Raw genomic sequence first — 27,195 nt, 5'->3', positions numbered from 1 at the left:
TATATAAATGCAAACTATTGCTTTTATAACAAAATGTTTGATTGATAATTGCCTATTGAATTTAAAAGGCTTCTTAAGCATTTGTTTTCAATCTACAACCATTTTTTAAAAAGTTAATCAACCCTTCAAATACTGCAGTTTGTTACCAGCTCAACCAAATAAACGGATATGAAAAAACAATTTGGCCAAATGTACATTTTATTGAATACACTTTAAAAATCACTTCTCGATTGAATATGGCAGTTTATTATTCAATTTAATTCCCTGAAGGTACTTGAAAGTTACATTTTTAGCTCTTCTGCTGACAATTTAAAGAGCCCCATTGAATTTCTGTTACCAAATTATCAAGAGGAAAGCAAAACCTGCAGCCAAACAATCTTATTTTAAAATTGGCAAAAATAAGTTCAGCCCATGAATTGGGGCTATACCTTGGAGGTAGCTTCACATCACAATAATGCCTTCATACTTTACCGTTCCGAGTAAGAATACAAAATAGATTGTTATAATGAAATATAATCTTACCCAATAAAGCATTTCGGCCATTGTCATCCGGTAAAAATCGTTTATCCACAGCACAGACTAAAAGGTGCTCAGGAAGGTTAGGAGATTTGGCACCGATTAGCAAGAATCCTGATGGCACCTCAATCTGCTCATTCGACATAGAAACAAGCCGCAAGTCCTTTCCTGCCTGACAGAAGCCTAAAACAAAAATTTGCAAGTGTCAGACAATTTCATTTTCTTTCCTTGGGGCCCTAAAGAAGCAATAAGACTTGCAGGCAGCTGAACTGAATTTTAGCATTCATAAACTAGCTGGGTTGCGTGATTGGAACATGTTCCAAATCATCTCGTTCCGTGAGTGGAATCAATTTTGAAAATTAAAGTTAATCTTTAAATAAGCAGCACAAATCCAAAACTAGAGACAAACCAAGTAGTTTGTGTCTTTACAGAAAAGGGAAAAATATAACTTGTCCTACATTTAATATTGTTTTTCAGTAAATCAGACTATTACTCAATTGATTCCACAAGACCAGGGAAAACAGGTATGTAAATAGATTTAAAACTGTTATACAAACAGAATAATGAAAATGCTGAACTTGTTTATATTAATCTGGTGGACGAAATCAAGGCAAACGTTTTCTGCAGGAAGGAAATAAAAAAGCTAATGTTGAATGTCCGCCAGATCAACTGCATGTGCCTCCAAGGAGTTTACTAAGGTGTAGGCCTACCCATTCTCTGCAGATGGATGTGATACACAAGGCAAAAGAAAGATGGAACTAAATTGAAAAGGATGGTGACAAGGAACTCCTATTCTAAAGACATTTCAATATTTGTTATTTGTGGTTTAATCTTATGCAGGGAATTTCTGTTAAATCAATATCCCTCTGACCAAATAGAGATGAACTTAGAAATATTATTTTAACTGGAAATAAGAGTGAAGGAACCATATCTATTGCTCTAATGCCCCCACAAATAGCGAAAAGTAAATGTTGGACATTGGCTGAAAGGCTGTTACGAGTAAATGTTCATATTACAATGAATGCTCGCTGCAACTTGGAGGAAGTCTGAACCTTGGGCAGAGCAATTCATGGGATGGTAACCTGGCAGTACTGAATTTTCAGACCTCCGCCGCTTAAGATCAGCATGCAAACTAAATATTTATCGAAGGATGTAATGGAATCTCTCAAATGGCAAAGCCAAAACTAATTACCAATTGAGAAGTTCCTTCTTGAGTATGAAGGCTAAAAATAACAGATCTCAGGGTTGCAGCAATACATCACCCAATATTTTTCCTTGCGCTTTGGGTCTTGACAACATCGGTTTGAAAAAATGCCCTATTCTTTGTTATAATGGTAGTATCAAGGACCCAGAATTTTGCTTTGCTGCTACGGCCATGCAACCACACAAAGTAATGCATTGTCCAGAGCAAGATAGTGACCAGAACAGTGTTTCAAATATTTTAGTCATTTTTCAGGCACCAGCAACATATGCTCCAGGAATAAAACTTCTGCTCCCAATCTGACACAATTCCCCAACTGAGGGCAGGTAACAGCTTGCCAGTATTTAAATGGTCCTAAGATTGGCCAAAGGAGCACATACATATCTATGACAAGTGGATGTCCCTCCCCATGCAAATAGAGTAGAAGCAAAAAAATCAAAACTATTATTTTTAGTCAAGTCTTCTGAGAGCACCATGCTTGTGTCACCATATGACATGCAGAATTTTAACATCTTGGGGTAGCTTGTTGGAACTTCTAGTTGTACCAACACAACATGCTTTATAACTCACTCAATACCGCAATGTTGTATCATTTACAAATCAGTATTCAAGTAAGGCTGAAATGCTGTAACGGCTAGTTTATAAATTTACAGATGGCATTGATGCAAAAATCACAGCAGTTTAGCGGCCCTCAAATTAATCACCCATTGTCCAACTATGCAGGGCATTTGTTCAATCAATTGTGACGGATAAGAATGAAGGAGAACTGAAATTCCTGTTTTCTTCCCTTACTATTCAAAGTAAGTGTGTGTTTTGAGAACGGAAATGTGCGGGTATCTTAACTCCTGAGTGTATGGTCAGTTTGAATAACCAGTAGCATGCCTTTTGTAGATTATTTATGAACACTCATTCACCCAGTCATGTTAACATTACATAATTAACTCACCACTGACATGCACAAACAAGAGGAAAATACAGTTAATGGTGATGGGGCACTTTTACAAGTTACAAACTAATGAATAGTTTGTAAGTCCCATGACTGGCTCATCTCAGTACAGGCCTATTGAAGAAGGGGCTATTTTCCTTTTTTTTTATATGTAGCTAAGTGAACTCAATAACCAAAGTTTTATATCAGAGTCATTGCAGAATACCCTTGAAGTGGTGGATTTTCAGCAGATCACAAAATTAGTTACTTGGAGTCTTGTTACTAGGAGGTCGGTCTTCTGTACTGATGAACTTGTAAAGGAACAAGCTTAAATGCCGTGCGGGGGGGGGGGGGCACGGTAGCACAGTGGTTAGCACAGTTGCTTCACAGCTCCAGGGTCCCAGGTTCGGTTCGATTCCCGGCTTGGGTCACTGTCTGTGTGGAGTTTGCACTTTCTCCTTGTGTCTATGTGGGTTTCCTCCGGGTGCTCCGCTTTCCTCCCACAGTCCAAAGATGTGCAGGTTAGGCGGATTGGCCACGCTAAATTGCCATCCAAAAAGTTTAGGTGGAGTTACTGGGTTACAGGGATAGGGCGGAGGTTTGGGCTTAGGTAGGGTGCTCTTTCCAAGGGCCAGTGCAGACTCGATGGGTCGAATAGCCTCCTTCTGCACTTTAAATTCTATGATCTGTGATGATGTTGCTGTCTCTAGTTTTAAGACACAGGTGTTGCTGCCTTTTCTGTTTAGGATACTCGAGAATGTAGCTGGGAGGGCCATCCTGTCAGAATTTATCAGGACGTTGGGGCAGAACTGGCAAAAAGGCATGCAGGGTTTAACAAGGCCAAGACAGCTCTTTGTAAGAGCCAGGTGCATTTTGGAATGGTGTACCCGGCTTGGCTTCAGGTCACGTTCAGAGATCGGGACTATTATTTTGATGCGCCAGAGGGCGAGAATGACTTTGTAAAGAAGCGTGTACTGGGGGAGAATTGAACGAAGTTGTTGGTTACAAGTGAATGTTGTTTTTTTTTAATAAAATGTATTTTGCTATTTCTTTGCCTTTTTTTGGATTTGTGGTTCTTTTGTTTTTTCTTTTAACTGTTTTGTTGCAAATGTTTGGGGGAGAGGGATGGTATCTGGGTGTGTGTTTTTTCCTTTCCTGAAATATTAAAGATGGGTTCGGGTAGGGGGCTGTTTGTTGATCCATTGTGTTATAACTCTGATTTCCCCCCTGCTAGCAGTTATTCCAGTTAACGGGAACGAGGTAGGGGAGAGAGCTGTAGTTGCTTACCTGAAGGGCAGGTGTTTTTTGTTTCTTTTGTTCAATAAGGGAACTAGCCTAGGGACAACACAATGGCACAGTTGTTAGCATTGCTGCCTAACAGCGCCGAGGTCCCAGGTTCGATCCCAGCTCTGGGTCACTGTCCGTGTGGAGTTGGCACATTCGCCCCGTGTTTGCAAGGGTCTCACCCTCACAACCCAAAAGATGTGCAGGCTAGGTGGATTGGCCATGCTAACTTGCCCCTTAATTGGAAAAAATGAATTGGGTACTTTACATTTGTTTTTTAAAAAAGGTAACTCGCATAGGAAAGCTGGGTTTACTTTGTTTGGGATGGGGGTGGGTTTGTTGGAGTTGGGTGGGTTGTTTGGCGCTCAGGAGGGATGGGGCAGGCGGGGGGAAAGGCAGATTGCTGTCGGCTAGAGTCTTTTTATTTATGTACGGATCTGAGGGGGTGACGGCAGCCACCTTGGGTGTGCCGGGAGCTGGTATAAGTTGGGGACCTGCCGGACTTCCTTGCTGGTGGAATATCGTTGATCATTGCAAAGGGGGGTGGGCAGAGGCCCCTAATCAGGCTGGTTACATGGAATGTGAGGGGGTTAAATGGGCCAGTTAAAAGGTCTCGGGTGAAGGCGGCTGTGGTTTGCTTGCAGGGGAGGGTTCGGGACCAGACAAGACTGCGGAAAGGGTGGGTTGGGCAAGTGCTCCATTTGAGCTTTGAAGCGAGGACGAGGGGAACTGTGGTGCTGATCAATAGGAGGGTGACCTTTTCAGTGGCTAGTAATTTGGTGGACTCGGGGTGGGGGGGATATATATGTGATAGCGAGTGAGGTGTAGGTGGGGTGCTTTACTGGTCTCACTGAATATATATTCAAAAAATTGGATCGACATGGACTTCATTAAGGTATTGGCGGCCATCGCCAAGCTTGACTCGCATCGGTTGATTATGGGGCGGGGGTCTGTTCGCATGTGCATTGGGTCTACTCCCTTATTGATTTATTCATGGTGGGAAAGTCATTGTTCCCTGGGATTGAGGTGGCAGGGTACTCGGTGATTGTAATAATAACATAATAATCTTCATTGCCACAAGTAGGCTTACATTAACAGGGCAGTGAAGTTACTGTGAAAAGCCCCTCGTCGCCACACTCCAGCGCCTGTTCGAGTACACAGTGGATTTCCTCCGGGTGCTGCATTTTCCTCCCACAAGTCCTGAAAGACGTGCTTGTTCGGTGAATTAGACATTTTGAATTCTCCCTCAGTGTCTGAACAAGCGCTGGAGTGTGGCAACTGGGGAGTTTTCACAGTAACTTCATTGCAGTGTTAATGTAAGCCTACTTGTGACAATAATAAAGATAATTATTATAGATAGGGGAAGGGAGGATATCAGATTTAAAAGGGTCAGATGATGGTGATGGAGAAGGCTTCCCTGGAAGAAGTAAAGGGAAAATGGGAGGAAGAGTTGTGTTTGGCTTTCGAGGAGCGTATGGAGCGATGTTCTGCATAGGGTCAAGTTTACTTCCTAGTGTGCGAGGTCGAGTTTGATTCAGTATAAAGTGGTACATAGGGCGCACTTGACCAAGATACATGTGAGTGGGTTTCTTACGGGTGTAGAGGACAGATATGAGCATTGTTCGGGGGGGCAGCACGGTAGCATTGTGGATAGCACAATTGCTTCACAGCTCCAGGGTACCAGGTTCGATTCCGGCTTGGGTCACTGTCTGTGCGGAGTCTGCACATCCTCCCCGTGTGTGCGTGGGTTTCCTCCGGGTGCTCCGGTTTCCTCCCACAGTCCAAAGATGTGCAGGTTAGGTGGATTGGCCATGATAAATTGCCCTTAGTGTCCAAAATTGCCCTGAGTGTTGGGTGGGGTTACTGGGTAATGGGGATAGGGTGGAGGTGTTGACCTTGGGTAGGGTGCTCTTTCCAAGAGCTGGTGCAGACTCGCTGAGTCGAATGGCCTCCTTCTGCACTGTAAATTCTATGAACCACTTGCATATGTTTTGGTCTTCGCTAAGTTCGGGTCTTCCTTCTTCGAAACAATGTCAGAGATTTTTTTAAAAAAATATTTTTATTAAGGTTTTTTAACAACACAATTTTTTCACCTTACAAACAATTCCCCCCCCCCCCCCACCCCGGTAACAAAATAACGCAAATTCTCCCTGAGTAAGATATATACATGGCAAGATGGTATATTTACATAGCTTTACACACTGGCTCTTGGCCGCGTGTACCGTTTCCCCCCACCCTCCATGCTATCTCCCGCTCGTCCAACCCCTCCCCCAGGGTTGCTGCTGCTGCTGATCGACCTTCTTCTAACCCTCCGCGAGATATTCGAGGAACGGGTGCCACCGCCTGTAAAACCCTGTGTAGACCCTCTCAAAGCAAACTTGATTCTCTCCAATTTCATGAACCCCGCCATGTCGTTAATCCAGGCCTCCAGGCTAGGGGGCTTCGCCTCCTTCCACAATAGCAAGACCCTTCGCCGGGCTACTAGGGACGCAAAGGCCAGAATTCCGGCCTCTTTCGCCTCCTGCACTCCCGGCTCATCCACTACTCCAAATATTGCTGGCCCCCAGCTTGGCTTGACCCGGACTTTCACCACCTGGGATATTACTCCCGCCACTCCTCTCCAGAACCCCTCCAATGCCGGGCATGACCAAAACATATGGACATGGTTCGCCGGACATCTTTCACATCTATCCTCTAACCCAAAGAACCTACTCAGCCTCGCCCTCGTCAAATGCGCTCTGTGAACCACCTTAAATTGTATCAGACTGAGCCTGGCACACGAGGAGGAGGTATTAACCCTACCCAGGGCATCGGCCCATAGCCCTTCCTCAATCTCCTCCCCCAGCTCCTCCTCCCATTTACCCTTCAACTCTTCTACTAGCGCTTCCCCCTCTTCTTTCATCTCTTGGTATATTTCCGACACCTTGCCCTCCCCGACCCATACCCCCGAGATCACCCTATCTTGAACTTCTTGTGCCGGGAGCAACGGAAATTCCCTCACCTGTCGCCTCACAAAAGCCCTCACCTGCTTATATCTAAATGCATTTCCCAGGGGTAACTCAAATTTCTCCTCCAGTGCCCCTAGGCTCGCAAATGTCCCGTCAATGAACAGGTCCCCCATTCTTCTTATCCCCGCCTGATGCCAGCCTTGGAACCCCCCCGTCCATCTTCCCCGGGACAAACCGGTGGTTACCCCTGATCGGGGACCACACCGATGCTCCCATTGCACCCCTGTGTCTTCTCCACTGGCCCCAGATCTTTAGTGTTGCCGCCACCACCGGGCTTGTGGTGTATTTTGTCGGCAAGAGCGGCAGCGATGCCGTTACCAACGCCCCAGGCTCGTTCCTTTACAGGACGCCATCTCCATCCTCTTCCATGCCGCCCCCACTCCCTCCATAACCCACTTACGGATCATCGCCACATTTCCTGCCCAGTAGTAACTCTCTAGGTTTGGCAAAGCCAACACTCCTCGGTCCCTGTTGCGTTCCAAGAACCCTCTCCTAACCCTCGGGGTCTTATTTGCCCACACATACCCCATGATACTCCTACCTACTCTCTTGAAAAAGCCCTTGGTGATCACGATGGGGAGGCACTGAAACACAAACAAAAACCTCGGAAGGACCACCATTTTGACCGACTGCACCCTACCCGCCAACGAGAGCGGGAGCATGTCCCATCTTTTAAAATCCTCCTCCATTTGCTCCACCACCCTCGTCAAATTCAGTTTATGTAGGGCCCCCCAACTTCTGGCTAGCTGGATCCCCAGATACCGAAAACCCCTCTCCGCCCTCCTCAGCGGTAGGTCCCCTATCCCTCTTTCTTGGTCCCCGATCTGTAATACAAAAAGCTCAATCTTCTCTACATTAAGCTTGTAGCCCGAGAACTCTCCAAACTCCTTCAGAGTCTGCATGACCTCCACCATCCCCTCCATTGGGTCCGCCACGTATAGCAGAAGGTCATCCGCATATAGCGATACCCGATGCTCTTCTCCCCCGCGGACTATCCCCCTCCATTTCTGAGACTCCCTAAGTGATATGGCCAAGGGTTCGATCGCCAATGCAAACAACAGGGGGGACAGGGGGCACCCCTGTCTCGTCCCTCAGTACAGCCGAAAGTACTCTGACCTCTGCCGGTTTGTCACTACGCTCGCCACCGGGGCGCTGTAAAGGAGCTTAACCCATCTAATAAACCCTCCCCCGAACCCAAACCTGCGCAATACCTCCCAGAGGTACTCCCACTCTACTCGGTCAAAGGCTTTTTCCGCGTCCATAGCTGCCACTATCTCCGCCTCTCCCTCCTCCGATGTCATCGTTATCACGTTTAAGAGCCGCCGCACATTGGTATTTAACTGCCTGCCCTTTACGAATCCCGTTTGGTCCTCGTGAATCACCCCCGGGACACAGTCCTCAATCCTAGTGGCCAGTACCTTCACCAATAGCTTAGCATCCACATTGAGGAGCGAAATCGGCCTGTACGATCCACATTGCAGTGGATCCTTGTCTCGCTTTAGAATCAGGGAGATTGTCACCTCCGACATTGTCTGGGGCAGGGTTCCCTCCTCTCTTGCCTCGTTGAAGGTCCTCACTAGTAGCGGGGCCAGCAGGTCCACATATTTTCTATAGAATTCCACCGAGAACCCATCCGGCCCCGGGGCCTTCCCCGCCTGCATGCTCCCCAAACCCTTACTCAACTCCTCCAACCCAATTGGTGCCCCCAAACCAACCGCCTCCTGATCCTCCACCCTCGGGAACCCCAGCTGGTCCAGGAATCGCCTCATCCCCCCTTCCCCCCCTAGGGGCTGGGATCTGTACAGCTCTTCATAGAAGTCCTTAAATACCTTATTTATTTCCATTGCACTTCGAACCGTGGCTCCCCTTCCATCTTTGATTCCCCCTATTTCCCTCGCTGCCGCCTTCTTACGGAGCTGTTGCGCCAGCATCCGACTAGCCTTTTCCCCGTACTCGTAAGTCGCCCCTTGCGCCTTCCTCCACTGTGCCTCCGCCTTGCCCGTGGTCAGCAGGTCAAACTCCGCCTGGAGCCGTCGCCTTTCCCCAAGTAATCTTTCCTCCGGGGCCTCTGCGTATCTCCTGTCCACCCGCAAGATCTCCCCCACTAGCCTCTCCCTTTCCATTCCCTCTATCTTCTCCCTATGAGCCCTGATGGAGATCAGCTCTCCCCTGATCACCGCCTTCAACGCCTCCCATACCACCCCCACTCGCACCTCCCCGTTGTCGTTGGCCTCCAAGTACGTTTCCATACACCCCCTCACCTTCCCACACACCACCTCGTCCGCCAGCAGTCCCACATCCAGCCGCCACAGCGGGCGTTGGTCCCTCTCCTCTCCCAGCTCCAGTTCCACCCAGTGCGGGGCATGGTCCGAAACGGCTATGGCCGAATACTCCGTCCCCCCCACTCTCGGGATGAGCGCCCTGCCCAGAACAAAGAAATCTATCCGGGAGTAAGTCTTATGCACGTGGGAGAAAAAAGAATATTCCCTGGCCTGCGGTCTTGCAAATCTCCATGGGTCCACTCCCCCTATCTGATCCATAAACCCTCTAAGTACCTTGGCCGCCGCCGGCCTCCTTCCCGTCCTTGATCTGGAGCGGTCCAGTGCTGGGTCCAGCACCGTATTGAAGTCCCCTCCCATTATTAGTCCTCCTACCTCCAGGTCCGGAATGCGCCCCAACATGCGCTTCATGAATCCAGCATCATCCCAGTTCGGGCGTATACGTTTACCAACACCACCCACGTCCCTTGCAACCTACCACTCACCATCACATATCTCCCTCCATTATCCGCTACGATAGTCTTGGCCTCAAATGACACATGCTTTCCCACCAGAATTGCCACCCCTCTATTTTTTGCATCCAATCCCGAGTGAAATACCTGTCCTACCCATCCCTTTCTTAACCTGACCCGGTCCGCCACCTTCAGGTGTGTCTCTTGGAGCATTGCCCCATCTGCCTTCAGTCCCTTCAAGTGCGCGAACACTCGAGCCCGCTTCACCGGCCCATTCAGGCCCCTCACGTTCCATGTTATCAGCCGGATTGGAGGGACTCTCACCCCCCCCCCCGCCGACTAGCCATCTCCTTTTCTGGGCCAGTTCCTTGTCCGCGTCTCCCTCACTCTCCAGTCCCCCAGCTGGGGGACCCCCGCCCCAGCCACCTCTTCTGTGTCCCATTCTCTTTCGGCCAGTGCAGCAGCAACCCTTTCCCCCCCCCCCCTTCCCCCCCTCCCTCCCTCCCCCCCGCTAGATCCCCGTCTAGCTTTTTTGCTCCCCCCATATCCCTCCCGTAAGTCAGCTGACACCTGCTGACCCCGGCTTCCTCCGCCATCCCTTTAACCCCCCCGTGTGGGAATCTCCCAATCAATGTACATTCCTTTGTTCCCCTTCCCGCCTTTTTTGCCGCGCGCGGGAAAGACAACCCCGTGCTTCCCAAAGCCTGCCCCGCCTCCCATGGCGCAGCTCCTGTCATAGCCTTGTCCCTCTCCCCCAGCCCATATATCCTTTCCTGCGCGTGGTTGACCCCCTATGTACAACAACCATCATACTTCAACCCTCAAACACCCCCCTCCCACACAAACCCTCAATTAGAGTCCAATTTTTCAGCTAGTATAAAGGTCCACGCCTCTTCGGGCATTTCGAAGTAGTGGTGTTGGCCATTATGTGTAACCCACAGTCGCGCTGGCTGCAACATTCCAAATTTCATTCCTTTCCGATGCAGCACCACTTTGGCCCGGTTGAAACCCGCTCTCCGCTTAGCGACCTCCGCGCTCCAGTCCGGGTATATTCTGATCTCCGCATTGTCCCACTTACTGCTCCGTTCCTTCTTGGCCCATTTCAGGACCCTCTCTCTGTCCGTAAACCGGTGAAATCTCACCACCATCGCCCTTGGCGGCTCTTTTGCCTTGGGCTTCCTCGCTAGCACTCGGTGCGCCCCATCCAGCTCCAGCAATCTCGGGGGGGCCTCCACACCCATCAGCGTCCCGATCATTGTGCCCACATATGCCGCGGCATTGGCCCCTTCCATTCCTTCTGGGAGACCCAGGATCCTCAAGTTGTTTCTCCTTGATCTGTTCTCCAGGTCTTCGAGTCTTCCCGCTCACGTCCTGTGCAGCGCCTCGTGCCGCTCCACTCTCTCCGCCAGGCCCACGAGCTCGTTGTCGTTCTCACTCACTTTTTCCTGGATCTCCTGAATCTTCACCTCTTGGGCTTTCTGGGCTGCTCCAAGTTTTTCCACCATTGCCCGTATAGGCGCCACCATCTCCTTACGCAGCTCCTCGAAGCAGCACTTGATGAACTCTTTCATCTCCTCTCTGTCCGTGGGTGCCGCCATTTTGTTTTTTTCTTCTTTCTTCTCCCGCTGCTCCAGGGCCGCTTTCCTCGCCGTTTCACTGCGGGTCCGATCCATGCAGGTCTGTAGGGGACTTCCTCCGTTCTTCCCCACGGGTTTTTTTTTTTTAAAGGTCCGTTGGGGCTCCGTTAGCGGGCCCAAAAGTTCGTTTCTGCGGGAGCTGCCGACTCGCGCGGCTTAGCTCCGCATCGCTGTGACCCGGAAACAATGTCAGAGATTTTGAGAGTCAGAGTGGAGCTGTGTCCAATGGCTTTTTGGTGAGTCTGACTTGCCGGGGCTGCAGGAGGGGAAGAGGGCTGATGCCTTGGCCTTTGCCTCTCTAATAGCCCAGAGGCAAGTCTTGCTCGGATGGAGGGCAGCGCCGCCGCCTAAGGCTTTGGCACGATTGGGGGATTTATTGGAATTCCTGCATTTTGAAAAGATAAGTACGCCATAAGGAGATCATAGGAGAGATTTTACTCGAGGTGACTGCTGTTCATTACCTTCTTCAAGGAGCTGGTTGTCGTCAGCAACTAGAGGGGGTGGTTCGGCGAATTGGAGTGGTTCTGGGTAAATACAGGATAGGTGTGGCTCAAACGTGGGGATATTTTTATTAAAAATTAATAAATTTGTTTGACCATTTTGTACGTTATAATTGAAAATGTTCTGAATAAAAATACTTTATATAAAATTTTCCTGAAGAATTTGTTTCCTGCATGGAACTGACATTAAATCATTACCAAAAAAAAGATTAGCTGACCCTGGGCAGCCATATCAGCAGTCCTTCAATGTCCATTTTTAAAAGAAAAGGCAGTTCAAGAACATTCTATACTTCAAACAATCCACATTTATAGTTTTGAATATGACATGCCTTTACTGAACATGAAAGGATGAAAGGTAGCTCAGGTACTGTGGTAGCTTGCCGCCTTTCAGGGGCGTTCTTTCTTTTTTTTTAAATGTATTACAAACATGTATCAGAACAGGTTACAACAAACAAATACCCCGGGAAACATGCTTCCCTACAATCAACTACAATTATTTTTGTACAGATTTTTCCTCTTTTTCACCCCCCCTCTCCCCCGCGACGAACAGCTCCTTAAACACGGTCACAAACATCCCCCACCTTTCCTCATACCCCCCCTGAAGAGCCATTTAACTCATACTTTATCTTCGTGAAGCGCAGGAAGTCGTACAGGTTGCTCAACCAAGCCACGACCCCCGGTGGCGATGCCGACTGCCACGCCAGCAGAATTCGCCGTCGTGCAATCAGAGAGACGAAGGCCAAGACAACGGCCTTCCTCCTCTCCAGGAGCTCCGCCTTTTCTGAGACCCAAAATATCGCTACCAAAGGGTCCGGATCCACCTCCACCACTATCCTGGTTAAGACTGCGAACACTCCCTCCCAGAAACTTGCAAATTTTTCGCAACCCCAAAACATATGAAGGGGCGATCCTTCATGCAACATGTGACCCTCTTGGAATCTATCTTGTGCGAGCAAGCAAATCCCAACCAATGGGAATAAAGCTTGGGGTCCTGGAAGCAGGGGCACAGGCACTGTGGACCCAGGAATCAAGGAGTAAAAACCTATATGATATACCATTGTGCTTGTGTACAGTTAAGCCTCATTGTTGTTTCAATAAACCTCTTCATTATACAAGAAATCTCCTCAGTGATACCTCACGCTATTACAGGTATATATAAAAAAGAAACACTGCATAAAATACACACGCTATTTACCAAGGACTTACTTACAATACCAGTTGCTTGTTCAACCTTTGTTGAATACATTTTCTTTATGGTTTTAAAATTAAAATCATGTCTGAATGTATAATACTCCATTCATAAATTAAACAAATCCAGATAATTGCAGTACTAAAAACAATTGACAAACTGGGATTTGTTACCGAAAGACATGATGGGCAGGATTCTCTGACCTCCCGCAGCATGTTTCCCGTAGAAGGAGATGGCCTGCCAATGGCTGGCACGAGGTTATTCTGGTCCCGCCATTGCCAATGGGATTTCCCATTGAATCCACACAGCTCACCAGGAAACCAGTGGTGGGGGTGTACCATCAATGGGACGGGAAGATCCCGTCGGAGTGAACAGCTGGAAGATCTTACCCAAGTATACCAAAGTTTCAGGCTAGGATCGTCATGCCCAAAAAAGTTAGAACTCAGCCCTTGATTAATCTTAGATTATAATAATTCAGAGTAAGAGCAGTAAATAAAAACAGCAGAGACTCTCTCACATCTCATTTCATTCATGACACTGGTCACCTTGGGTGAATATTATTGTGGAGTTTGCATATTCTCCCCGTGTCAGCGTGGGTTTCCTCCGGGTGTTCCAGTTCCCTCCCACAGTCCAAAGATGTGTAGATGGATTGGCCATGCTAAATTGCCCCTTAGTGTACAAAAGATGTGGGGTTACGGGGATAGGCTGGTGCAGTGTGCCTAAGTCGGGTTCTCTTTAATGAGTCAATGCAGTCTCGATGGGCTGAATGGCCTCCTTCTGCACTGTAGGAATTTTATGGTTCAGTGGTTAACATCTGAAAAATCATAAGGGCCGGTGGAAGTAGGATCAATGCAAATGAGAAACAGCACTGGAAACAATCATTCAGTCCCTGGGACAGCTCTTGTTCCACAATGTCCTCAATTTATTTCCTATATTTCGCAACAATAGTTACCAACTAAAAGCTAGTGTAGTTGTACACGCATATCATGTCACTCCTGATAATACCCAATTCCACAAAAAATCAGAATCCTTTTAAGTTAAAGCTCTCTCTACTTACCATCAGTGGTACAACACCCTTCAGGGGGAGGCTTCATCTGATATGGAATGAGAGGGCTACTGGTCTCTGATCCATCATCCTCCTCCTCCTCCTCGTTTCCTGGTCTTTTGCAAGCTGTGTTAGGTACAAGACCATCTGTATTACCAGCACAAAAACATTCAATTCATCCCGAGCTCCAAAAATCTTCACCATCTAATTTTTCTAAATACATTTAGAGTACCCAATACATTTTTTCCAATTAGGAGGCAATTTAGTGTGGCCGATCCACCTATCCTGCGCATCTTTGGGTTGTGGGGGCGGAACCCACACAAACACGGGAAGAATGTGCAAACTCCACACAGACAGTGACCCAGAGCCGGGATCAAACCTGGGACCTTGTTCACCATCTAATTTGACTAAATTTCACATTATTGTTGCATTCTTAAAAGCAGAACATTCATGGCTTCCGGTGGCGGCCATGGAATGAGTGATCGCATATTTAGTGGTTCCCGCTCACGGTAGATTTTTTGGCCTTTTCCCGACCAAAGGGTGGGGGCAAAAGCTGCAGGAGTGCCCAAGGTAGGTAGTACTACTCTGGTGTGGCTAGTGCATGGATCAACAGATAAGACCATAATACATAGGAGCAGAATAAGGCCACTCAGCCCATCGAGTCTGCTCCCGTGTTTGGAGTGCCAGAACAAAGAAAGAGCACTTTGAGCAAGAGAGTCTTTGTGGTGTGCCACAGGCAAAGATGGCAGAGGGCCACCCAATGGTCGATGGGGCAGCTGGTGGAGTTCTTGAATAACAAGTTCCAGTAGAAGAGGAAAGAGGCACTGGAAGGCCAGGCCAACGCGGTGGATCTGCTGACATCTGTGAATTGAGTGAATTGAGTACAGGCCGGAGACCCAGGGCCGGGCGATTCAGAAAGTGGAGGAGACGGTGGGGGAGCATGGGGAGCAGATGGTTTCATTGGCGGTGGAGTTGGGAGTGATGCCGGAAAGCCAGAAGAGGCTGAGGGAGAAGGTGGAGGACCTGGAGAACCACTCCAGGAGGCAAAATGTGAGGATTGTTGCGATGCCTGAAGGCATTGAAGATGCGGAGGCTCCAGTGAATGTGGCGAGTGTGCTGGAGAAGTTGATGGCGGAGGGGGCCTTTGAGCGGCCTCTTAACATGGACTGTGCACACAGGGCACGGAGGGGGAGGCCACAGGTGGGCGAGCCGCCGAGGGCAATGGTGATGCGGCTGCATCACGTTTTAGATAAGGAAAGGATCCTTCGATGGGCGAGACAGACTAAAAAGTGTACCTGCTGGCGAGGATGGCCAACTCGGAGTATTCGCGATTGTGGTTTCCGACCACGCACCATATTGGGTGGATTTGTAGGTGGCTCGGGGGGAAGACTCAATGGCTGCAGTGGAGGCTAGACATGGGGTGATGGCGGATGAGGAGGTATGTGAGCGGGTGATGGATGCCATTTTGATTTGGGCGCACAGGGAGCTTGAGGAGAGGGCAAGGCTGGTGGATAAGATTTTGAGGGTGGTCAGGGGGAATTCGGAGGCGCCGGAGGCAGGGTTTTTGAAGGAGAGGCAGAGGCCCAGATGGAATTTGGGCTAGGTTCTACGAGGAAGGGGGTAGAGGTTGCAGTTGCAGAGGGCCAGAGGGGCAGTGTATGAGTACAGGGAGGAGGCAAGTAGGATTTTGGACCATTAGTTGAGAAAGCAGCGGCAGCGAGGGTGATTGGTAGAGTGAGGGATGAAAAGGGTAAGGTGGTGATGGACCCAGAGGGGGTGAATGGGTTATTTGAGGGTTTTACAGGAGGCTGTACGAGTTGGAATCCCCAAACGGGGAGGGGGGGATGCGGCAGTTACTGAATGGGTTGGAATTTCCCAAAGTGGAGAAGTGGTTCAGCCCCAATTGGGCTGAGGGAGGTGATGGATGATATGGGGCAATGCAAGCCGGGGGCTGGACGAGTCCCCGCTAGTGTTTTATGAAAAGTTTGGGGCGGACCTGCGACCACTGCTGGTGACGGTGTATAATAAAATGAAGGAGGGGGAGCGCCCCCCACACTGTTGAAGGTTTCCATTTCTCTGATTCTAAAGAGTGATAAGGATCCAGAGCAGTGTGGGTCGTACTGCCCAATATCGTTATTGAATAATAATAATAATCTTCACGGAGGCAGCACAGTGGCACAGTGGCACAGTGATTAGCACAGCTGCCTCACGGCGCCGAGGTTCCAGGTTCGATCCCAGCTCTGGGTCACTGTCCGTGTGGAGTATGCATATTCTCCCTGTCTTTGCGTGTGTTTCGCCCCCACAACCCAAAGATGCAGGGTAGGTGGACTGGCCACGCTAAATTGGCCCTTAATTGGAAAAAAATGAATAAATTGGGTACTCTAAATCTGTAAATAAAATAATCTTTACTGTCACAAGTAGGCTTACAATAACACTGCAATGAAGTTACTGTGAAAATCCCCTAATCGCCACATTCTAGCGCCTGTTCGGGTACTCGGAGGGAGAATTCAGAATGCCCAGTTCACCTAACACAGCACGTTTTTTGGGACTTGTGGGTGGAAACCAGAGCACCCGGAGGAAACCCACGCAGGCATGGAATTGATTGATTGTGAGGGCGCCCTGGTAGCATAAATGGGAGGCAGAGCTGGGAGGTGAGGTAGGGGCCGGGACATGGGCAGACGCCTTGCGGAGGGCGAATGCATCATTCTCGTAAGCTTCATCCAGAGGGTGGCACTGTGGCACAGTGATAGCACTGCTGCCTCGTCGAGTACCCGCTTTCAATCCCAGCCCCGGGTCACTGTCCGTGTGGAGTTTGCATTCTCCCTATGTCTGCGTGGGTCCCACAACCCAAAAGGTGTGCAAGGTAGGTGTATTGGCCACACTAAATTGCCCCTTAATTGGTGAAAAAAAGAATTGGATACTCTAAATTTTTTTTAAAGCCTCATCCAGATTAAGGTGGTGCATATTACTCATATGACAGTGGCAAGGATGAGTAAGTTCTTTGTGGGATAGAGGATAGGTGTGGGCAGGGCGAGGGGACGCGGGGGAGGGGGGAGAGAGAGAGAAGAGTCATGTCTACATGTCCTGGGCATGTCCAGGACTGAGGCGGTTCTGGCAGCGGATTTCAGACATGGGGCGTCATTCTCCGACCCCCCGCCGGGTCGGAGAATGGCCGTTGGCCGCCGTGAATCCCGCCTGCGCCGAAGTCTCCGGTACCGGAGATTGGGCGGGGGCGGGAATCGGGCCGCGCCGGTTGGCGGGACCCCCCGTTGAATTCTCCGGCCCGGATGGGCCGAAGTCCCGCCCAGAAATTGCCTGTTCCGCCGGCGTAAATCAAACCTGGTATTTACCGGCGGGACCAGGCGGCGTGGGCGGGCTCCGGGATCCTGGAGGGGGGGCGCGGGGCGATCTGACCCCGGGGGGTGCCCCCACGGTGGCCTGGCCCGCGATCGGGGCCCGCCGATCCGCGGGAGGGCCTGTGCCGTGGGGGCACTCTTTCCCTTCCGCCTCCGCCACGGTCTCCACCATGGCGGAGGCGGAAGAGACTCTCCCCACTGCGCATGCGCGGGTAACTTTCAGCGGCCGCTGACGCTCCCGCGCATGCGCTGGGAAACTGTCAGCGGCCGCTGACACTCCCGCGCATGCGCCGCATTTCCGCGCCAGCTGGCAGGGAAACAAACGCCATTTCCGCCAGCTGGCGGGGCGGAAATCCCTCCGGCGTCGGCCTAGCCCCTCAATGTTGGGGCTAGGCCGCCAAAGATGCGGAGCATTCCGCACCTTTGGGCCGGCGCGATGCCCGTCTGATTGGCGCCGTCTTTGGCGCCAGTCGGCGGACATCGCGCCGTTGGGGGAGAATTTCGCCCCTGATCTCCAATGTGTTGGATGCTTCAGAGTCCGAAGGTCGCAATATTTGGGTGTCGGAAGACTCGGGAGTCCGGGGGAGTGAGAGGCCAAAGATAGCCCGGAAATGGATTTTGCTAGAGTGACGGGACTCAGAGCCACCGAAAGCGGGACTGTGGGTGAGTGACCTGACAGAATTTCTGAAGCTTGAGAAGGTTAAGTTCGCTCTGCGAGGGTTGGCAAAAGTGTTCACCCAGAGGTGGAAACCGTTTATTGATTTCTTTAAAGAGGATGAGGAGTCAGCGGGTAAGGGGGTTAAAATGCGACTCGCATTGAGAAAGTGGCCTGAACAGGGAACATTCGACCGAGGCCGCTCATAGCCCTGGGTTGTACAGTGCTTGATGGTCAGCGCAGAATGATGGACTAAAGGGTTTGTTCTGTGCTGAACACCTCTATGACTTGAGGACTATAAGAAATGTTGATTCCCTCATCATCCCCGAGTCAACATAAAATCAAGTGCACATTTATAGCAAAAGCACAAAATGTATGAGTTGCTCAATAGCTTAAGGGTTGTCTGAATCTGCCAAGATAGACTAATCCACACCAGCAATTGAAGCATTGCCTTTGGATACAGTAAATTTAAAGCAGATTTCCCCATATGCACTTGGATCCTTGTTGCTACAACTGAAACATTAATTTATCTCAATACAGTCCACATCTGAGAATTCGAAGTAATGTTTGTACAAAATATTTTTAATTATTCCCCAGTTTTTAGTTCAGCAATATAAACAAAACAGCACAAAGTGAGAACTTAGATAATTATATAATTTGAATTTTGTGATTTTGAATTCAGAGTTGGCTAGTAAACCTGAATGTTCTACACTCTGCTCTGTATCCTGTTGAATTTTATTTTGTCTGTAGGAACCACCAACAATAAATTCAAGGTTTAAAGATGGGTGAATTGGCCATGATAAATTGACCCTTAGTTTCCAAGGATGTGCAGGTTAGGTGGATTAGCCATAATCAATTAGCATGGGATTGTGGGGATAGAGTGGGGGAATGGGCCTAGGTACAGTGCTCTTTCGGATCGGCACAGACTCAATGGGCCGAATGGTCTCCTTCTGTACTGAAGGGATTCAATCTAATTATTCATTCTTTTATTCTTGGGGTTGGAAATTTGCTTTGGCCTCATTTTCTGGCTTGAAACAGGCAGAATGCTGTCAGTGCACACCAAAAGTCAAAAAGCCCACAGGTCACCCAAAATTGGTAAGCTCTCAACAACGGGACCAACTTGTTTCAGTAAATTACAAGCATCACAAAGCTCTGCCAACATTAGATAGAGAAAGGACAAAGCTATGTACATTCAACACACCCTTTGGAAGATATTGCTTCTTAAGGGTGCCATTTGGCATAATTTCTGCTTCAGAGATTTTTCATCGTGCCATGGAGTGCATAGTTGGAAGGATTCCAAGAGTCCGTGTTTATGTGGATGACATCATCATATGGAGATCAAAACGGGAAGAAGATGATAAAAGGCTTCTCCGGGTCCTCAAGTGCACAAAGAATAATGGCTTGAAGTTGAACAAGACAAAATGTGTGCAAGCATCACATTCCTGGGAGACAAGCACAATGCGTTCAGGCTGATCAAGATAAAATGAGGGCAATCTTGCAGATGCCACATCCCATGGATAAAAAAGGCATATTAAGAATGTTAGGGATGATAAATTGTGTGGGAAAATTTATTCCCAATCTTGCGGCTAAAACTGTACACTTTAGAGAAACTATAAAGAAAGACACAACATTCCAGTGGCCCACCAGCCTTGAACAGGAATGGCAAACATTGCAAATTTCATTGAGAGCAGCGCCAATCCTGACGTTTTTCGACCCAGCAAAAAACATGGAAATCTCAACGGACGCATCAAAGGATGGTTCAGGAGCGGCCCTACTCCCAACAGGATCTGGAAGGAAACTGGCTTCCAGCAGCATAAGCATCCAGATCAATGTCTGATATGGAAAGCATGTAAGCACGCAAATTAAAAAGGAATGCCTCAGGCTGATTAACGGGCTCACAAAGTTCCATGATAATGTATAAGGTATTCCAACGTTTGTAGTGGAAATGGACCACAGACCTCTGGTCGCTATAATTTTTTAAAATCTTATTCCTGAGGATTCAGCAAATGCTCATGAAGTTGCAACGATAGGGCTTCAAGCTGATTTATACACCGGGCAAGCATCTCATTGTTGCTGATAGACTATTAGAGCCGCAGGCATACAAAAAAGACACCAGTTGGATGAGGACATGCAGGTCCATGTAAACTTGGCCATGTAAACCACCATAGACACCATATCACCATAGAAGGTGATACAATACCTCCACGAAGGATGGCCTAAGGATCCTGTTCAAGTTTTTACAATGTACGAGCAGAGTCAAGTGATGTGAATGGATTTTTGCTGCGGAAATAACGAATTGTGATTAAGGTCAATGATCCTAACAAAACTCCATGAAGGGCACTTGGGGCTGGAAAAGTGCAAGCATAGAGCCAGGGATGCAGTTTATTGGCCAGGGATAAACCGCAACATTGAAATGATGGCGGATAAGTGCAAAACCTGTCAAAAGTTTCAACGCAAATAAAGCAAAGAGCCGATGCAGATGGGTTAGATAGTCACAACTCCATGGCAGAAGGTTGACATGAATCTTTTTAACTTGAATGGAAAGGAATAGCTTCTGGTCATAGATTACTTTGCTATCCGGAGATGGCACAGCTATTGAATTTCACAGCCAGATATATCATTAAGAATGTTAGAGAGATTTTTGCATGCTCCGGGATACCGAACATCCTCGTGAGTGACAATGGTCCCTGTTCAACAGTTATGAGTGGACATAATTTGCACAGCAGTATGACTTCAAACATGTCATCTCGAGTCCTCTGTACCCTCAGTCGAACGGTAAGGCTGGGTAGGGCGTTCATATCGTTAAACAGCTCCTGAAAAAGCATTAGACAGCCAAAATGACACCCATCTTGCACTCCTAAGTTATCGTTCTGCACCATTAATCAATGGGCTTTCGCCAGCTCAGTTGCTGATGAACAGGAAACTGAGAACAACCTTGCCCTATATTCCTCAAGAACCAGTGAACCACATGTTAGAGAGGTAATTGATCTCTCAAAAAAGGAGGCAAAAGGGATTTTATGATAGGTCTGCGATAAAACACCAAGCATTGCAGCTAGATGGCAGCCAGACTAGAAGATTCCAAAGGCAATGGATGGTCTCAGTATGCGAAGGTACTGCGACAAGCAAGTCCAAATTCATATCTCATCATCACGGACGAAGGTTTTGTCTTACTAAGGAACAGAAGAGCTCTGCTGAAAGTTCGGCAACCTTTTGTAATGCAACTTCCTGAAGAAGTAGGTAACAGTCTGGAGACAGCTAAAGAAGATACAGTACAGCAAATGAACAACAACAAGATACAGACGCAACAATACAAGAAGAACAAGCAGCCATCAACAACTACAAAGGAAGATGAAGTAACTTCACAAGTTCAGCAGCCACTCAGATGATCAACAAGGCTCAATAAACCTGAGAGACTGAATTTGTGACAGATCATAAATAGTTTAAATATGTATATTATGTATATCATATTGAACTGTAAAATATGATCTAATGAATACAAATAATTACATTTTCCAACGGGAAGGGAATGTGATGATATGCATAAAGCAATTCTGTATACAATATTATGCACAACCTCTGACCAGCAGGTGGCAGTGTGGCAGTGTAAGTCCACCATGCTGCTCTGTGCCTCGAGGCAGTTGGAACTAAGTCGTGTTGGAGGATAGACGTATTTTGCATTAGCTCTATAATAGTTAGAAAGCGTTAGTAGTTTGTTATTTGTTTATTCCAGTTATCTTTACCACGCAGTTGTTTCATAATAAATTGTTTAAACCAGATGTGCTGTAGTGCATCATTGCATCATTCATATCGGCTAGTTTACAGAACATGACACCGGCTTTGAAGCTTAAATGTAAAATATAGTGGAGAAGAAAATTTGGCAAACTTTGCTACATACAAAACAAGTGAATAATTTTAGAGGCTGCATTACAGACTAATTCTGAAAGGCTACTTTCTAAAGCCAGCAACGGTGTTACAAAGGGACCAATAATGAGAACCAAACTGGTTAGAAACTGGAGCACTTAGCAAGACAAAACTGCACACTTAACAGTCTTGAAACAATGCAATGAGCCACTAGCGTGCAACCTACAATCTAAAACTTGGAAGCCTATCAGCCTTTGCTCTTTTGAAATGGAGCATGTGTGAATTCCATAGATTTTCTTAGGCTTATGGAAGTGCAAGAGTCAATTTTATGTTTAAAAAGAACCATAATCTTACCTTCCAAGTTAGAGATCAACTGGTGCTCAGCCTCCAGATACAACTGGGAAAACACAGGCCTGGGGACCAAGTTGTTTGAACGCAGGGAGGCCTCAATAGAATTGTGCAGAACTTCTTCAAAACGCGTAGTCTTCAGTTGCCCAGCATATGAGTTTCCCATCTTTATAAAAACAAAAAACAACTAAAAGCTCAGAAGCCTCTTACTGAATGAACTGAACACAGAGAGCAGGGATAAAAGTTCTAAACCAATTTAGACTATTCAGAGGCATTATAATTTCCCTTCAGCATTTTCTTAACCATGCTCAGTAAAGCAGGACGCCAAGTGCTCCCTGCTGGTAAATTACAGGAAACCCTGTACTCAACAGTCCAGGGCAAAGGGACTGCGGAGTTTAACACATTTTTTTATGGAAGTTATTGACTTCTAATGTTACAAATTAACGAGGCGTGCAAAAGTAGAGTGCACGCATTTTTAAAGCAGCCATAAAACCCTGTCTACAAGACGATCTCATTGTCCTGTGTAAAAGGCAGCAACAACCATTCAAATCTAAATATCTCTGAAGCCGAGGGTACATGTTTGTTTTGTCACATGGATTAGTCTAGACTGGGACTGAACACTTCAGAGTTACTTTGTGGACTGTGGCTAATTACTTGCCTTCCTTATTTTCTACGACTGGCTGTTTAGTTGCAGGCAATTTATGTTGAACATTGAAGGCGCCAATTGGTCTGAATTTACAAACCTGAAAAAATTGTTAAGAAACTAGACAGTTTGTATTTGCTATCATTTAACAAAGCCTAGGAATGCAACAAAAAGTGGTGCAAGTGGTGATATCTTTAGCAGGGACTGCAAAGGTATCAGGGATGATTCTCCGGCCACATTGCGTCGGCGCAAATCCTGCTGTGTTGGGAGTATTAGGAAGAGGCCGAAACAGGATTTGCACAGCGTGTAAATCAGTTTCCCATTCTCCCGGCTTGCTCCAGCTGGCATGATTAGAATCTCACCCTGAAAGGGCAAGAACCCGATCACATCTCAGTTGCATTTATTTTAACCTCATTAGCAAGATTAACGTTGAATGCAGTGGCCTCCCGGTGTTCCCACCCCAATCCCCAGCGGGAAGTCACCCAGGCGTGATTCATGACCAGTCCCTTAATGCACGGACCGGGTGTCATGGACACCGAGGGGGAGCAAGGGGGTGAGAAACCGCGCTACATTTACCTCCAGGGTGCCGACGAGAGTCCTTCAGGGTAGGTGGGATTCGAGGGGGACTCGGGCTCAGCTGGAACAGCACAGATTGCGGGACTTTCCCGGGGCTATGGTCATGTGTTAAGTCTTCCCTTTGCAGCTTTGAAAATCATTAAACTCTGTTTCAGCAAGTCAATTTCAAAGAGCGGTCAGTTGTAGTTAAAAGTCTTCCGTATGTATCTTTGAAAATCTTTGATGTCTCTTCCAGCGTGTCAAGTTTAAAGATCTATCAGGTGATGGTAAACGTCTTTCCTCTGGGAAGACACAGTGGGGCAGCACGGTGACAGCGGTTAGCACTGCTGCCTCACAGAGTAAGGGCTTATTGGGTTCAATCCCGGCCTTGGCAACTGTCTGTGTGAGGTTTGCACATTCTTCCCGTGTCTGTATGGGTTTCCTTCGGGTGCTCTAGTTTCACAGAATCATAGAATTTACAATGCAGAAGGAGGCCATTCGGCCCATCAAGTCTGCACTGGCCCCTGGAAAGAGCACCCTACTTATGCCCAAATCTCCACCCCATCCCCGTAACTCAGTAACCCCACCTAACCTTTTTTACACTATGGGGCAATTTAGCATGGCCAAACTACCTAATCTGCACATCTTTGGACTGTGGGAGGAAACCGGAGCATCTGGATGAAACCCACGCAGACACGGGGAGAAAGTGCAAACTCCACACAGACAGTCACCTGAGGCTGGAATTGAACCCGGAACCCAGGAGCTGTGAGGCAGCAGTGCTAACCACTGTGCCATGTCCAAAGATATGCCGGTTAGGTGGATTGGACATGCTAAATTGTCCCTTTGTGCCCAAAGATGTGCAGGTTAGGTTACAGGGTTGCAGGAATGGGGGATAGGCCTGGGTAGGGTGCTCTTTCAGTGGAACGCTGCAGACTTGATGGGCCGAATAGCCTCCTTCTGCAATGTCGGGATTCTATGATTCAATGATTCTGTAACTGTGAAAACCATTGACATCTCTCCCAGCATATCAAGTTCAAAGAGCTGTCAAGTGAAAGTAAATGGCTTCCTTCTGATGTTTTGGATACCTTTGAGTGCTTTTTTTACATTCAATTTAATTCCCATTCATCCTTTTTAGGCCTTTGGACTTGCTGAGAAGCCTAAAGGCTTTGAACTGCATTGTTCACATTCAATTTCACGGTCCATTACCTTTTGCAAGCCTCTCGATTGTCAGGTCCAAAGGAGGGATTAGCTTTGTTTGTTTCAAGGTGCATTAACCCTAAAGTCCATCCGCTTTTGAGCAGGTGCCATTTCTAACTATAGTTTTTTAATAGAGGCGTTTTCTTTGTTCTGAAGTGCTTCCTAAAAAGAGCAGGTGTTGTTTCTAACCACAATAATTTTCTGCTGGGCTTCCACTGTTCTGAATTCCTTCCTGAAAAAAGCATGGGGAGGGGGCTTGCCAGCAATTGGGTGGGAGGTGACTTACCAGCCTTGCCAATAATGCGGGGCTGAGTGGGTTAGCCCTGCTGCCTCACGCGCCGAGGTCCCAGGTTCGATCCCGGCTCTGGGTCACTGTCCGTGTGGAGTTTGCACATTTTCCCCGTGTTTGCGTGGGTTTCGCCCCCACAATCCAAAGATGTGCAGGCTAGGTGGATTGGCCACGTTAAATTGCCCCTTAATTGGAAAAAATGAATTGGGTACTCTAAATTTAAAATGAATAAATAAATAAATAATGGGGGGGTGGGGAAGCCTTGCCAGTAATTAGGAGTGGGAGGCTGTTGTAGGGTTATTCTGAGATCAGGGGCGAAATTCTCCCCCAACAGCGCGATGTCCGCCGACTGGCGCCAAAGACGGCGCCAATCAGACGGGCATCGCGCCGGCCCAAAGGTGCGGAATGCTCCGCATCTTTGGCGGCCTAGCCCCAACAATGAGGGGCTAGGCCGACGCCGGAGGGACTTCCGCCCCACCAGCTGGCGGAAATGGCGTTTGTTGCCCCGCCAGCTGGCGCGGAAATGCGGCGCATGCGCGGGAGCGTCAGCGGCCGCTGAAAGTTTCCCGCGCATGCGCAGTGGGGAGAGTCTCTTCCGCCTCCACCATGGTGGAGACCGTGGCGGAGGCGGAAGGGAAAGAGTGCCCCCACGGCACAGGCCCGCCTGCGGATCGGTGGGCCCCGATCGCGGGCCAGGCCACCGTGGGGGCACCCCCCGGGGTCAGATCGCCCCGCGCCCCCCCCCCCCCCAGGACCCCGGAGCCCGCCCACGCCGCCTGGTCCCGCCGGTAAATACCAGGTTTGATTTACGCCGGCGGGACAGGCAATTTCTGGGCGGGACTTCGGCCCATCCGGGCTGGAGAATTGAACGGGAATGTCCCGCCAACCGGCGCAGCCCGATTCCCGACCCGCCCAATCTCTGGTACCGGATACTTCGGCGGGGGCGGGGGCGGGATTCACGGCGGCCAACTGCCATTCTTCGACCCGGTGGGGGGTCGGAGAATGACGCCCCAGGTGTCCTTTAAATACAGCACCCCGTAGGCAGCACAGTGGCGCCGCTGCCTCATGGCGCCGAGGACCCGGGTTCGATCCCAGCCCCAGGTTACTGTCCATCTGGAGTTTGCACATTCTCCCCGTGTCCGTGTGGGGTTCACCCCCACAATGCAAAGATGTGTAGGGTATGTGGATTAGCCACGCTAAATTGCCCTTTAATTGGTAAAAAAAAGAATTGGGTAGTTTAAATTTTTATTTTAAAAAACAGCACCTTGACCTCGGAGGATCAACCCAACCCTGCTTCTTCAAGTCCCAAGGTGCGAATCACCCCTGGCTTCAAATAAATTTCTATGTGTGGGTGGATTGCGACCTGGATCACGCCAATCCACCCAATGAGAATCACTCCTAGTTTCCTGCCGGATGCCACACTTAGAAATTTTGGGGGAGAATTCCGCCCAGAATATCATTGCTGAATGATGCAATTTGAGTGTTTCCAGATGACTGTCTGCCTTCCTATTTTCCCTTGGTGACTGTTCTGTCTATTATCCCATTAAGTCATAAGATTAAGAGCACCATCACCCTTGGAAACAACCGCAGACATTCTGATCCAGGGTTATAATGTACCGCTCATGGGAGTGGAATAAAATCAGATGGTTTTCACTGACAGCTTATATTATCGTCAACATTTTTTCCCATCATTAATGCAACCAGACGTGGAAAAAATTTGAATGCTTTTCAGAATTTTAAATGAAACTGTTAGAAATATTTCCACTCCTTTGGAGGAGAAGAATCCAGTAAATAATACGACTTGTGCTGACAGTGGTCAGAGACGTTAGGGATTCCTGTATTTCAGAACAACTTGGGCGAAATTCTCCGTTATCGGTGAAAAGTCCGCCGATCGGCGCAAAAAACGGCGCAAATCCGACTTGCGTCACGTCGGAAAAATGGGTCGATAGTCTCCGGCCCGAAATGGGCTAGCAGCGACGTAACGGGATCCGCGCTTGCGCAGTGGTTCACGCCGTGCAGCGTCATACGCGCTGCACGGCGTGACGGCTCATAAGGCCGCGCTGCTCCCCCCCACCCGACCGGAACACCCGACCGCAACACCCGACTGGATGGCTGGCCGCCGCTCAGCCCCGAGGTTCCAGTCACGGGATGTGGAGGCGCTCCTGGACGCGGTGGAGCAGAGGAGGGACGCCCTGTATCCCGGGCACGGCCGCAGAGTTGCCCCACGCCACAGCCGGTGTCTGTGGAGGGAAGTG

At 48.5% G+C, this 27,195-nt stretch overlaps 1 protein-coding gene across 7 annotated transcripts in view; it reads right to left on the bottom strand.

The window, feature by feature from the left end:
* Nucleotides 1–27,195, bottom strand: part of greb1 (growth regulating estrogen receptor binding 1) — a 563,483-nt gene that overhangs the window by 317,095 nt on the left and 219,193 nt on the right. For 5 of the 7 annotated variants that reach the window (XM_072498796.1, XM_072498792.1, XM_072498791.1 and 2 more), the window contains 3 exons: nt 22,263–22,422; nt 14,049–14,183; nt 523–699 (listed from right to left, as the gene is read on the bottom strand). In XM_072498796.1, coding sequence (XP_072354897.1) covers nt 523–699; nt 14,049–14,183; nt 22,263–22,422 — 472 coding nt within the window. The remainder of the gene's footprint in view (nt 1–522; nt 700–14,048; nt 14,184–22,262; nt 22,423–27,195) is intronic. The other 2 variants (XM_072498793.1, XM_072498797.1) reach the window with 2 other exon arrangements.

Source organism: Scyliorhinus torazame, chromosome 4, assembly GCF_047496885.1.
Source record: "Scyliorhinus torazame isolate Kashiwa2021f chromosome 4, sScyTor2.1, whole genome shotgun sequence".
NCBI lineage: Eukaryota > Metazoa > Chordata > Chondrichthyes > Carcharhiniformes > Scyliorhinidae > Scyliorhinus > Scyliorhinus torazame.
The sequence above is the reverse complement of the archived record's forward strand: the minus strand, read 5'-3'. Positions and strand labels throughout refer to the sequence as shown.